At 39.6% G+C, this 12,864-nt stretch overlaps 1 protein-coding gene across 4 annotated transcripts in view; it reads right to left on the bottom strand.

Moving 5' to 3' along the window:
* Positions 1 to 12,864, bottom strand: part of ZFHX3 (zinc finger homeobox 3) — a 306,829-nt gene that overhangs the window by 67,360 nt on the left and 226,605 nt on the right. For all 4 annotated transcript variants that reach the window (XM_072636468.1, XM_072636471.1, XM_072636469.1 and 1 more), the window contains one exon: positions 547 to 654. In XM_072636468.1, the coding sequence (XP_072492569.1) occupies positions 547 to 654 (108 nt within the window). The remainder of the gene's footprint in view (positions 1 to 546; positions 655 to 12,864) is intronic.

Genomic DNA, 12,864 nt, shown 5'->3' with positions numbered 1-12,864 from the left:
GGCTTAGCCTTATCACCTCAGCTTTATTTAGCACCTCAAATTGAGTGGGGGGGGAACATGTGGCATTCACTCAATGAATATTTCATCAACAAACTTTACTGTGCCCTTATGGGTGAAAAGTACTATATGACCTACCCTAAGTTTACTATCGACTCTCTTTCATATCCTGTAAAGGGAGAATAAGGTCTTCATTGTTAGCTCAGTATCAGCAGTAATAACAATAGCAGAAGAGATCTAATATAAAATATAAAAATAACAATATGTAAATATAAAGACATGTATATTTATGTAACAATATGTAATATGTAATAATGGCAGAATAGCAGAAGTGATCTAATATAAAATATAAAAATATGAATGCATATTAATATAAAAGTATGTATATTTATGTAAATGCATTTATGCAAAGCACACACATATATACTTAAAAGTGTCAATTCAGTTTTTCTATGATGACCTGACAAATTCTGGGCTACCTGTTTTCTCAGTCGTTATCACATAGTTTTACAGTATGGGATTCAGGTTCAAAGGGCAGCCAAAACTTACCTGGCCACTTGCCCTGGTCTTTATCGCCTCCACTTTCGGGATCTTTAGTGAGTTCCTCTGGGTCAGCAGCAGTTTCACTGGGTCCTTCGGCATCTTCAATTGATTCTTCTGAAACAGAGCAAGAAACACAAACGTCAATTTTCTTTTTCATAAAACAGAAAATGAAGGTCTCTCAACAGCAATTCCAAAGAACTGACAAACAGCCAAAATGGAGATACCAATGATTCTGGCCCAAAACAGAGATGCCAATGATTCATGACTGTTGTGCCCAATAGGTTGAAATGCACGAAGAGGTGTAGAACGGCTCAGCAGGACAGCTCTGAACACAATTGCTTCATATTTCAAAATCAGTAAGGTATGTTGGGATATAGATGAAAATAGGTACTTTCATATACGTATAAAATATATTTTAATAAAGATTTTAAGATATTTGAAGTAAGAAAAACCAAGCTTGCCTAAATAGCAACCCCTCCACACTTCGTAATTAACAAGTAAAGCATGTATATTAGAAAACATAAAACCACCATAACCTCATAGATTTTGAGCTACAGGGGACCTCAGAAGGTCATCAGGTCTAATACCATCATTTCATAATTGAGACAATTGACGTCCAGAGAAATAAAGTGACTGGCTCCAAGTCAACCAAGACATGCCATGAGTCAGAACTGGATTTAAGGTCCTTTGACTATACCACACTACCTTTCACATGAACCCTTTCTGATTTCTAATCCCTGCGAGCCTTTGGATTGTCCTGGATCTTAGATTTCTTATATGCTCCTCTGAGTTCTCTTTTCACACATGGAATTATGTGGGACTTTCAGATACAGCTACAATTGGAGAGTCAGTCTTAGATTTTAATCAATGACAGCCATTCCAGAAACTATTCCAAAAATCCACCTCTTAGCCTGTACATAATCACTAGTACTTACACTATTACTAAACTCCTTGAAAAATAGGAATGAAAGTTTTACCCAGATTCCCTTTAAAAAAAGTCAGCTTCATACTCTTCACTGGAAGTAAAAGAAATGAAAGCTATTGTCTCTCCTGCCCCTCTCACATGAAGTGCTACCTTCTGGGCAAGTAGGCAAATGATTATTTCCAAGGCTAAGTTAAAAAACAATGTAGAAAAAGGTACTGTTTTGCTGTAGGAAAGGGAATACGTGAAAAAAAAATACTGAAGCTTTGCCCCTAAAGAAAAGGAATATGAGAAACCTATCTAAATTAAAAAACAAACAACAATAAAAACCCCTCCACCTAAGTCTCACTGAGAAATTTATCTTCCAGAACAAAATGGCAATGATAATTAATTGCTACCTTCATCACTTCTCTTGTGTCAACTTAGTGCAACTCTAAGTGACTGATTAAAACCTGAATGGATTTATCAATTCAAATCATATAAATGTGTATCTAAAATCCAAAAGAACTGCTGGAAAATGATATCAAATACAACATTTGGGGTTCCAGACCAATCAAAATATAGATCATTTCAATACCCACTATTTTAACATGAATTTAAGGCCTTTTAACTTACAGCTTTCAAATTGAAGCAGCTCTTAAATTTTAACTCACAAAGTTCATTTCTTTTTAAAAGGAAGAATAAAATTATTTCTAAATATGGTTTTAAAAGCATATTGAGATGAAATGAGAATCACTAGTTTGGAGACTAATTCTTCCTCACTCTTCTTGAAAGGGCAATAGCAACCCAGAAGAAGTAGGCTGGGTTGAGAATCAGAAAATTTACTTTCATTATCATTATAGCATTTATGGTATGCCCTTTGGGAACATGGCACTGAATGTGGTATTTCCTATTTGTGTCTCCAATTGCAATTCACTGAGCAAATCTTGGCATATAACTTTCTCATGTTTCAATTTTTTTCTCACTGTTGTAATATTGAAGATAACCCAGATTTCTTTTCCTCCCATAGTCATAATGTAAAAGCAGAATAGTTTATTTGGTAAAATGCTTGGGAGAGTCTTTTAGGAAAAGGCAGATTCTACAAGAGGGAACATAAGACCAAATGGGAAGGGCATCTGGCTGGGGGTTCTAGGTCTGGTTTCTGAAAGTGGAAGCTGAATTAACTTGAGCAAGTTAATGGGACCATAGATTAATGGCTGGAAGGGAACTTAATTGTCATCTAGTTGAACCCATTAGTTTATTTTATAGATAAGGGAAAGTGACTTGCCCATCATTTGAGTAGTTAGTACCAAACTCAAGATCTGAACCCTGGTCTTCTTAAATACAGCATTTCTCTCTATTGTATCACTTTGCTTTCTGAGTTTTCTTTTCTTTTTTTTAAATGGGGATACTCTCACCTGACTCTCCTACTCACAGGGTTGGTGCTATTGAGAGGATCAAATGAGAAAATGGACATGAAGGGGCTTTGAAAACTGTATGACCCTATTTGAACAATGTGTAATAGGTTAAATATTATTCATTTTATACGTATCAAGGGTTTAGCAAATGTTTGTTGATTGAATATGATTTCATGCATCTCATACACACATGAGTACATGTACCTTTATATTGTCACTCCCCCCTCCCCTGATACTAGGTTATGTTCCTTTTATTTTGACTTTTTGTGAAGTATCTGACAACTGAATTGCAAAATTGATCTTCAAATAGTAAAACATTTCTTCAATCAATACCATTCAATCTGTTCTAGCCATGTCAGCTAATTACCTTCATATGTACTTATTGGTTTCTTCAAGCACATTTTGTATATGTAAAGATGGAAAATACTTATAATACTAACATGTCAGTCCCAACATAGCAGAACTTCTCTCATTATACAAAAAGAAGTCTCCATGGTTTCTAAAGTTTTGAGTGGTGGTGGGGAGAAGGAAGGAAGGAAGGATGTAACAAGCATCTACTTTACGCCAGGTGCTAGCTAACAGCTTTACGAATATTACTTCATTTGATCCTCACCACAACCCTGGGATAAAAGTGCTATTATTTCCATTTTACAGTTGAGGAAACTGAGGCAAACAACTTGTTTAAGGCTTCAAGCCTTCCTGATTCTAGGCCCAGATATCTATTTGATATGTCAAACATATCACATGCCAAAAAAACTCAACTTGGTTTGCAGTAAACAATCCTAGAAGACAGTTCCAGCCAAAAGGGAGAAAGCGATCCATTTGGTGTTATGAAGACAATTCCAAGATAAAGGGACTTGTCTTTGTGCTAAGCAACCTACAGCCACTTCACACGGTCCACTCTCATCCTCATTTATTTGAATGCTTCCAAAATCTATTTAAACATACATACATAATACATATACATATACATATATATATACATACATACATTATATATATATACATATATATATATATATATATATATATATATATGCACACACATATTTAGAGTTATTTAACTCAGCTCATCCACTCCCTTCTGTCTCCCCAGCCCCTTCCTTCTCTTCTGCAAAGGAAGGTAAATTTGGATGGCTACAGGACCCCCAGTTAACTTGGGATTTACAGGCCAGATTTGTTTCCTTTTCTGTTTCCATTTCTGTTTCCGTTTCTGTTTCCTTTTCCTTTCCTTTCCCTTTCCCCAAACCTTCAACCTGGTGCACTCTGAGGCCCATGCATTGTACAACAATAAGTCCCAGCCCAAATTCCACTTAATGGCTCTTTTTGAGATCCCTCCTGGCTTCAGAGTGGTTATCAATAGTAATTGTTGCTCTTTCCCTCCCAACTTGATTTACTTTCTTTTCTTTTGCTCATTAAAAGGGCCATTCCCTGATTACTTCTTAAAGAGGCCTATTCACTGAATGGGCATTACGTAGCTCTAAGTAAGTACCTGAGTGGGCCAAGGTCTCTCAATGCATCCTGAGCCATCTCCTGTCATCCTCACAAATATCCTGTCAGTGGATCCAGATGGCTCAGGAGGGGAAAGTGAGGCTGGTGACCTTGCACAGCCAGCCCTCCCTCACTCAAACAAAGTCAAGTGCAAGTTATGTTATTGTTTCACTGACATCATGGTTTTCTTCGAAAACAGACAGACATACATACATGTGTATATAGCTAAAGTTATCTTTATGTATATCTATATATATATGAATGCATATATGTATGAATGTATGTATGTATGTATGTATGTATGTGTCTGAATGCTTCATTCTTATGCCCAAGGTCTCACCTCATCTGTCTGTCTATGCATGCACACATGTATGTATGTATATACAGACACATCTATCTATATATAGATATCTACATACAGATTTAAATCTCTCTAGCTATATATCTCTCTAGGTGTATATAAGATATACCTATATCTATATGCATGTGTGTGTATGTATATATACATATATATGAGAAAGAAAGAGAGATTTGTTGTTCTTGTTGTTCAATCATTCATTTGTGTCTGACTCCTTGTAACCTCTTGGACCATAGCATCTATAGGGTGTCCTTGGCAAAGATACTAGAGTGGCTTATCATTTTCTTCTCTCGTAGATTAAGGTAAACAAGGTTAAGTGACTTGCCCAGGGTCATACTCTCTGAAGCCAAATTTGAACTCAGTTCTTGACTCCTGGACTCAGTATTCCATCCATATGCACACATAGAAAGAGATAGACAAGAGACAGAGAGACTCTGGGCATCCCAGTGACATGGTGCATCCGTCAGTGATTGACAAGGTCGGTCCCAGAGGCAGTTCATTGGAGGAAAAAAGACCCCAGATTGAGTATGCAGGTAGGGGTCCTAAAATGTTACACCCTGTTTGTGGAAACTTCAATTTTTGTCCTCTCCTCCCCTCTAGCATCAGATAGGTAGTAAAGGCTGATGGAGTTACAAGGAGAAGACTACAGCAGGGTGCCTAAAGCATCCAGGGTTTGTTATTTAAGGACTGCTGACCAAAATTCTTTAAAGTCTCCCCCCGCCTGTGCCTCTCTCTCTTTGTCTCTGTCTTTCTCTTTTTCCTTTGGTCTAAAAAAAATAACAATTCTCTCTCTCTCTCTCTCTCTCTCTCTCTCTCTCTCTCTCTCTCTCTCTTTCTCTCTCTCTCTCCCACATTAGCTAAATGGCTACCCTCCTCCTAGGAAACAAGAAGTAGTCAGGAAAACACTCTATTTATACACAACATCAGTGTTTTGACCAGCTGAATGCCAACCCTCACCCCCCCCACCCCAGACGGCCAAGGAGTCCTCCGTGCAATCCCACCTGTGACCTACAGGTGTCAGCGTCGGCATGGAGAGGCAAGCAAAGGGGTAGCTGGCTCTAGGACTCAGACACTGTCTGGGCTGCTTAACCTGAGCATGTGGAAATAATATATGTCTTCAAGTGAACTGTCTGGTTCTCGGGAAATAAAATAGGACATTCATAAGCAGTTACACCATCTGTCTTTAGACCATCATCATCAACAACAAGGGGGAAAATAGCTCTTTAAAATGGATGAAAGCCCGGGCTGACGGTAACCGGAAAACTGTGAGCTATGAATACCAATAAAGGTAGAAAAATGATGGAAAAAAAAAGGACGCAAACTAGAATCCTCCAACCCACTCCAGGGCCCACACTGTCTTGCAGCGAAGGTGTTTTGGTTGTTGCTTTTTTTTTTAATTTTAAATCCCCCAAGGATAAAGAAAGCCCTTCAGTGAGAGCCAAGATGGAAATTTGCCGGACCTTGGGGTCAAGGGCTCCAAGGCCGGCTTGCCTGGCAGGAGGGTCCCTCATTCTCCCTCCTTTAAGTCAAATGGTATGAGGGTAGAGGCAGGAAAGTGTCTATTAGAAGGGGAAGATGGAATTAATCCAGTTTTTAATTTGGAGAGAGGCAGAAATACTGCTATTCATGGTTCCGTTTTTAGAACGTCTGTAGGATAGACAGACTGATTGAGTACCAAGCAGAGCAAGACCTTTTCTTGGGCCAGCAAAGAAACTTCACCCAATAAGAGCAACAAAAATTGGCCTCGATCGATAGAGATTTCATACTTTGTTCCCTACTATCAGTCAGACACAAGTATACCCTTGATGAACAGTTTGATCTGGAAAATCCTATGTTTCAACAAGGGCCTCTGTTCATTATGGAAAATAACAGAGATTCCTTCTGTTTTTAATTCAAAAAGAGACCAGTCAAAATACTTTTTTTCATCCTATTACATTTCAAGTGAGTATTAGGACCCTAGCATTATTGCCAGCTGAACAATTCCACACGTTGATTCTAGAAACACTAAAACACAGGGCTGAAAAGAACCTTCCTTCTAAGGTCATCTCATCTCTTTCCTTGCCTTTAGGCAGAAAAGCACTTTCAGATACCTGGGATATTCTTCCCTATTTAAAAAGGTTAGGGAGAAGGTCGAGACTACCACCCATTCTGACTCCTATACTCGTTACTGAATGAATGAAGAGGGCCTTTTATTGAGCACTTTGCTGTATGCAAAGCACTGGACTAAGAACTGGAGATAACAAGGCAGTCCATTCTCAAGGAACTAAGATTCTAATGAAAGAGATACCATATAGAGAAGGAGCACCTATGGTATTCAGGGTACAACGTCAAAGACTATGGTAACAGCTCTTCCATGACATCATTTTCTATTGATACAATCAAATCAGGTTCTGATGGGGAACCATCTGATGGTGCCAAAGTCTCTGGTAGTAAGGACTTTCTGTGCTCGGTCATTGGTCATGCCCTTCAAGAAACACTGGCTGACTGCATTTTCACAGGAGTTAATTGCCAGGGTGACAGCAGAGGGCTCTTGGGTTTAGGATCCTGGGTGGTCCCCATCAAGGTGCCAGGAGAGATGGCAGTCAAGATGGGGGTGGTGGTGGTGGCTTGACTTGCTTGGTGCATGCTGTCTCTCTCTCAGGGGTCTTGCTACTTCGGTGTGGCTAATTTGCTGTCGTACTGTCACCCAAATGAAGCTAGAACCTTCTCAGGAATGTTTCCCTAACTCCTCACCAGACATATTTCTTCTTAGGGAATGACTGAAGAAACAGAAACTAAACTCCTTAGAAAATCACCCGACTTTTCTAACTGGCCATTCCTCCTTCGTCTCTTCTGCCTTCAACTTCCACGTAAAATCTTCTCTGAAGTCATTTTAAAAGTCTATTTTCATCACTTAATTTTTTTACAGATAACATTTGTTCAGACCTCACGGCTGAGTACAGCCAGCTCACTTCATTAATGTCCCAGCGGTTGAGGGCAGAGCTCATGGCCTCCAGTTATAAGAATTCCAGATCCTCTAAAAGGGAAAAGTTCCTGGCTCATTTCAGGTTTTCCTGCTGATAGTATATCATCACACAATTTTCTTTAAATAAAAGTGGATTCACTGAACATAAATGCAAAAGATCCTCTAACACACCTTACTTATGCCTAACAACCTGATAAAGATAAGTACATGTTTCCCAAATCCGTGGGGAATTCTGTTCCCAACAGAGGTCTTTTATGCCAACTGACAACCCAGTGGGGATTTGTAGCAATTTTACAAAGCCTTGGAAATTGGTCTGTAGAAGAAAATGCCAGCCACAAAGAGAGGGGTAAACATTAAGGGTCAGGATAGGAAGCTACCCTCTAGTGTTACAGAAATGCGCACTGCACCAAGTCCCACAATGGGACCCATTTTTCTGGAAGGGAAAATCCTTTTAAGGGAACATCGTTTGAGAGGATGCTATTCCATGAAGGGGCACAGAGGGCAATTTTATATTTCCCCATTGGATATATTTTCCAAGTCTCTTCTAGATTTGAAAGAACTGGAAGTCAAATCAACTTTTAACTCTGTTGCTATCTTTTAAAGAACAAGCTGTAAATGAACCCTGTCCTCTCTGAAACTCTGACAAAGGTCCCCATAGTGCCTGAGTCTGATACAAATTTGGAAATTCTCCTAAGAGGGAGGGTTGTCCATACAGCTTCCTCACTGCCATATTATTTAAACAATACACTAAACCCATGATCCAAAAGAAATGAGATTCCCTCCCCACCCCCTTTTGTAGGGGGTAATGGTTGAGAGGAAAGAAGGGGTGGGGGGAAGGGAGGGAGCGTGTCTGCCTCCCTCCCTGTCGGCAGGCTCAAGAGCTGAGAAACATTAGCTGTCATGAACCACAATCAAATCAGGTTTGAAATATTTAGCAGTGGGTTGGAAAATGCGATGGTGCCGCTCTGACAGGCGAGATGTGCACAGACACCCATTTCCCATTATAATGGAAATATCAGGCCTGTTCTGAATATGTATAACCCAGAAAAATGTATTGATTTTTCATTCGGCATTAAAAAAATGAAATAGCCTGCAGCTGTCAAAAGCCTTTTGTTAAAAGCTCATCTTTCCTGGAATGAGGTTTACCAGAAGTAAGTTTTAATTGTATACAGGACCTCTTCTTTGAAACAAAAATAAAATAAAATAACCAACCTGTTTACTTTCAGATAGGGTTAAGGCTTTTTGTTTCATCATTTTCAACCTAATTAACCAAGTGCAACCACAGGAGCACAAAGGAGAGAAGCTCATCAAATTCCCAAGGGCAGGGATTGCAATGGGAACATGAAGAAGCCGGCCACAAGTGGGCATCACTCACTCCTATGCGGTGAGAAAGATGACATGGAGGGAATGGACAGTTGGATGGATGGTTGGATGGTTGGATGGTTGGATGGATGGATGGATGGATGGATGGATGGATGGATGGATGGATGGTTGGATGGATGGATGGTTAGATGGATGGATGGGTATATCTGTCTCTTCCTCTTGTTCCCTAATAAAAAGAAGGAGCATGCAGCAGTGGGGAGAGAGAGCTAGCTTTGGTTTAAACCTGGGTTCTACTCCTTACTCCCTGTATAACCTTAGACAAGTCCTTTCTGCTATCTGGGCAGCTTTCCCATCAATAAAATAAGAAGGTTGGTCTAGATGACCTCTGGGGTCCAGTCTACTCCTTCCTTTACAACGCACGACCTTTATGGCTAGACATTGCAGCAATGGCGCCCAAACCTCTGGTAGTGACAGTTCCAGCTCCCAAGCTCCAAAGCATGCTGTGGAGGACACTTCTCTGAAGCAAATGCTTTAAGCATTGTTATCTCCATTTTAACGTTAAAGAAGCTAAAGTTTTGAAGAGCTTCAGTGACTTGCCTTTGGCAGCTAAGCCTAAAAAGCCCAGACTTGAATCTAGGTCTTCTTGACTCCAAATCTAATGGTTTCTCTGTATTCTATGTTATCTACACACAGTGGCAGGAAACCTTGACTGTATGCTGGTCTGCTGAAGATAAAACAATTCTCTGTACTATAAATACAGATGACAAAGTCTTATTCACACACACTAGTATACACATGCACGCACACACATACATACACACACAAGCACAAACACACACACACACACACACACACACACACACACACACACACACACACAGAGTCATGGAACTCAGTGGCTTCTGAGGCCCAGTCACTTAATTCCAAAGCAATATTCAAAGGAACAAAATTCTAGGAAAACAAAAGGGTTCCAATAAGGTTTGACCCCTCAGTGTTAATCACTGAACACACCCTTCCAGGCCTGGGGCTTGGCTTTTATTTTTGTCCTCATCAAATTGGAAGGCCAGGGTTAACAAAAGATTCCAGAACCAAAACTAAATCAGTTTGAGTGAATGTTATCAATGGTATGTGGCTGCTGTGGGTGTCACTCTTTTACTTTGGGGGATCAGCACCAGATTTCCTATCTCTTTTTCACTCAAAAGGTGAAGCTATTGAGGGTCCGAAGCCAGAACTCAGTATCAGGAGAATAATCTGACTGAATAGTGGTGACAGATACCACCAGCAGGTGATTCCTCACATGTTCCCAAGCTGTCCTTTAACTGCACATTAACAGCTAAGTGACTCTGCAATGTGTACAATTTTTTTCAAAAAAATTAATTTTTTTCCAGGTGTGTCATTGTGGATGTAAACTGCTTGTGAGATAGATCAATGGATAGGTGAGTATAAATATCTGTAGATATGTCTATAGATATGTATACATCTCTCTCTTGTGCATGCATGTTTGCTTAAACTGGCTTAGAAAAAGTTTCCATTTCAGCTCATCAAGTAAGGAATTTACAAATCAACACAAACATGGTTTTTTCATAACAATTTGTTCAATTGCCTGTAGTCCTAGAAGGTTCTTGGATTGTTCCAACAAGGACATTGAATCAGAAGAGGGGTCTAACATAGTAAAGAGTAACACTGTTGAATATATTCCCTCGAGATCAACTGTCATGGCCCAAGAATATAGAAAATGTTTTGGGGAGTAGCTGAGGGTGTGGCTTTATAACTGAGAAGTCTAAGAATTTGTTTAAGGTAGCTGGTGGCATGGTAGATGAATGACTGTGTCTGGAGTCAGAAAATCCTGAGTTCAAAATTGAACCTTGGACACAGCAGCTGTGTGACCTTGGGCAAATTACTAAACTACCTGCCTCAGTTTCCTCATCTGTAAAATGAGGCTAACAGCACCTACCCTGCAGGGTTGTTATGAGGATCAGATGAGATAATGGTAATAAAAAAGCACTTAGAACAGTGCCTGGCATGATATAGGTACCATATAAAGGTTAATTTCCTTCTCTTTCCTCATACTAATCCTCTTTCTAATGAGAATATTTACAATGTCACCCATTTAAAAAGGCTTATCATGATAACCCCTACTGAAATTCTCATTGATGACTCACTGAAGTATGGAAGTGTTGCTACCTGGAGAAACAACAGTTCTCTCTTTCATACTGCAAATATAGTGACTGATGGCCCTTTTACCCTCCTTCTCACTCTGTCTCTGTCCTTCTCTCTCTCTCTCTCTCTCTCTCTCTCTCTCTCTCTCTCTCTCTCTCTCTCTCTCTCTCTCTCACACACACACACACACACACACACACACACACACACACACACACACACACACACACAATCTCAGCAAAACCAAGAGTTCTGAGTCTCAAACCATTTAGTAAAACAAAGTAAAGTGTTCCAGTAGGGTTGGACCCACAATATTAGTGGACATATTACCCTTCAAGGCTTAGATTGTTATTTTTCCTAGGTTCTTGAAGGTTAATGTCATCAGAGATGTGAGCTCCATTGAGTCCTGACAAATTGGGGAGCCAGGGTGCATTGAGAAAAGCCTGGATCTGGAATCAGAGGAACTGGGTTTCATTCATGGCTCTATCCCCACCTGTCTCATCTTGGACTCTTTCTCATTTGTTAAATGAGGCAGATAGACCAGATACTCTTTAATGTTCATTTCAGCTCTAAAACTATAATCCTACAAGTGGATCTGGGGCCATCGATGTCATGGCCACTCCTGAAGACTGTCCAAGTCATACAAGAGCTTCTGGTTCTATGCTGCTGGAAGGGGCTCTGTCCACTTCCCAAACTCCCACAAAAATCCCTGAACATAACTTCAGCATTATAACGCTTTCACAACCCAGATCCACCTTATTAAGTGCTGATTTGGCCCTGGGTTTGGGTTTGGCCCTGAAGAGCTAACAATTTTAAATTAGACATGGTGACTGTCCTCAGGGAGCTTACAATCAGGTTAAAAAAATATATACAAAAAAAACCATTATGCAAAGTGGACCATGATAAGTGCAAAGGAGAAGTATGAAGTGGCTATGCAAGGTCCAAGGAAAGAGAAAAATGAAAGATTATGTTCTTCATCTGGGTTTTGGTACCAACTAGCATCTTGTAAGCCATTCAACACATCGTGTGATGCTTCTCCTTGAAAGCTTACCTTGTTACTACTGATAAAAGCACATGGAGATGAATCACAAGCAAGGCCTCACAGGCTTACTATCCTGATGTAAAATTTTCATAAGAATAAAGTCTACATTGCCTCCTCATTCATACTACACATAAGCTTCTCTGCCCTGCTCCACCATTTTACTTTCATTTTTTGACAACGAGTCTATCAACAGGCAACACTTAAATCTTATTTGTCCAAAGATATCAAAATTTCATTCTTTATGTTTTTTCCTAGCTAACTTTCCTTGGTCCACAAATTTTTACCAAAACAGCTAGATTAGCAGGCAGTTTTGTTTAAAACTAACAAAGGTGACATTTGCAATTTTTTTAAATCCAAATTCAAGTTTCTTCTTTTCTTTTAAACTTATAAGACAGAGAGATGTAAAGAAAGAGACCACAGAATCTGGGGATCAAATGGACTTTTCCTCTTCATTGATGAGTTTTTAATCACAAAAGCTCTATAAGTAAAGTGATGATTTAAATGGAAATTTTGCCACAAGAATTATTTTTGCCACTAGGCTCTCATTTACTTAATACACCTCAGGATACAATGCCTGGAGTTTCTGGACAGTGCTTGAAATGTGGGGGAAAACTGCCAGTCGAAGGGTGCTACATGGGGAGCCTTTGTGCTAAAAACCTGATGCTC

Source organism: Notamacropus eugenii, chromosome 1 (assembly GCF_028372415.1).
Source record: "Notamacropus eugenii isolate mMacEug1 chromosome 1, mMacEug1.pri_v2, whole genome shotgun sequence".
Taxonomy (NCBI): domain Eukaryota; kingdom Metazoa; phylum Chordata; class Mammalia; order Diprotodontia; family Macropodidae; genus Notamacropus; species Notamacropus eugenii.
Note: the sequence above shows the minus strand (reverse complement) of the source record. Positions and strands in the feature narration are given on the sequence as shown.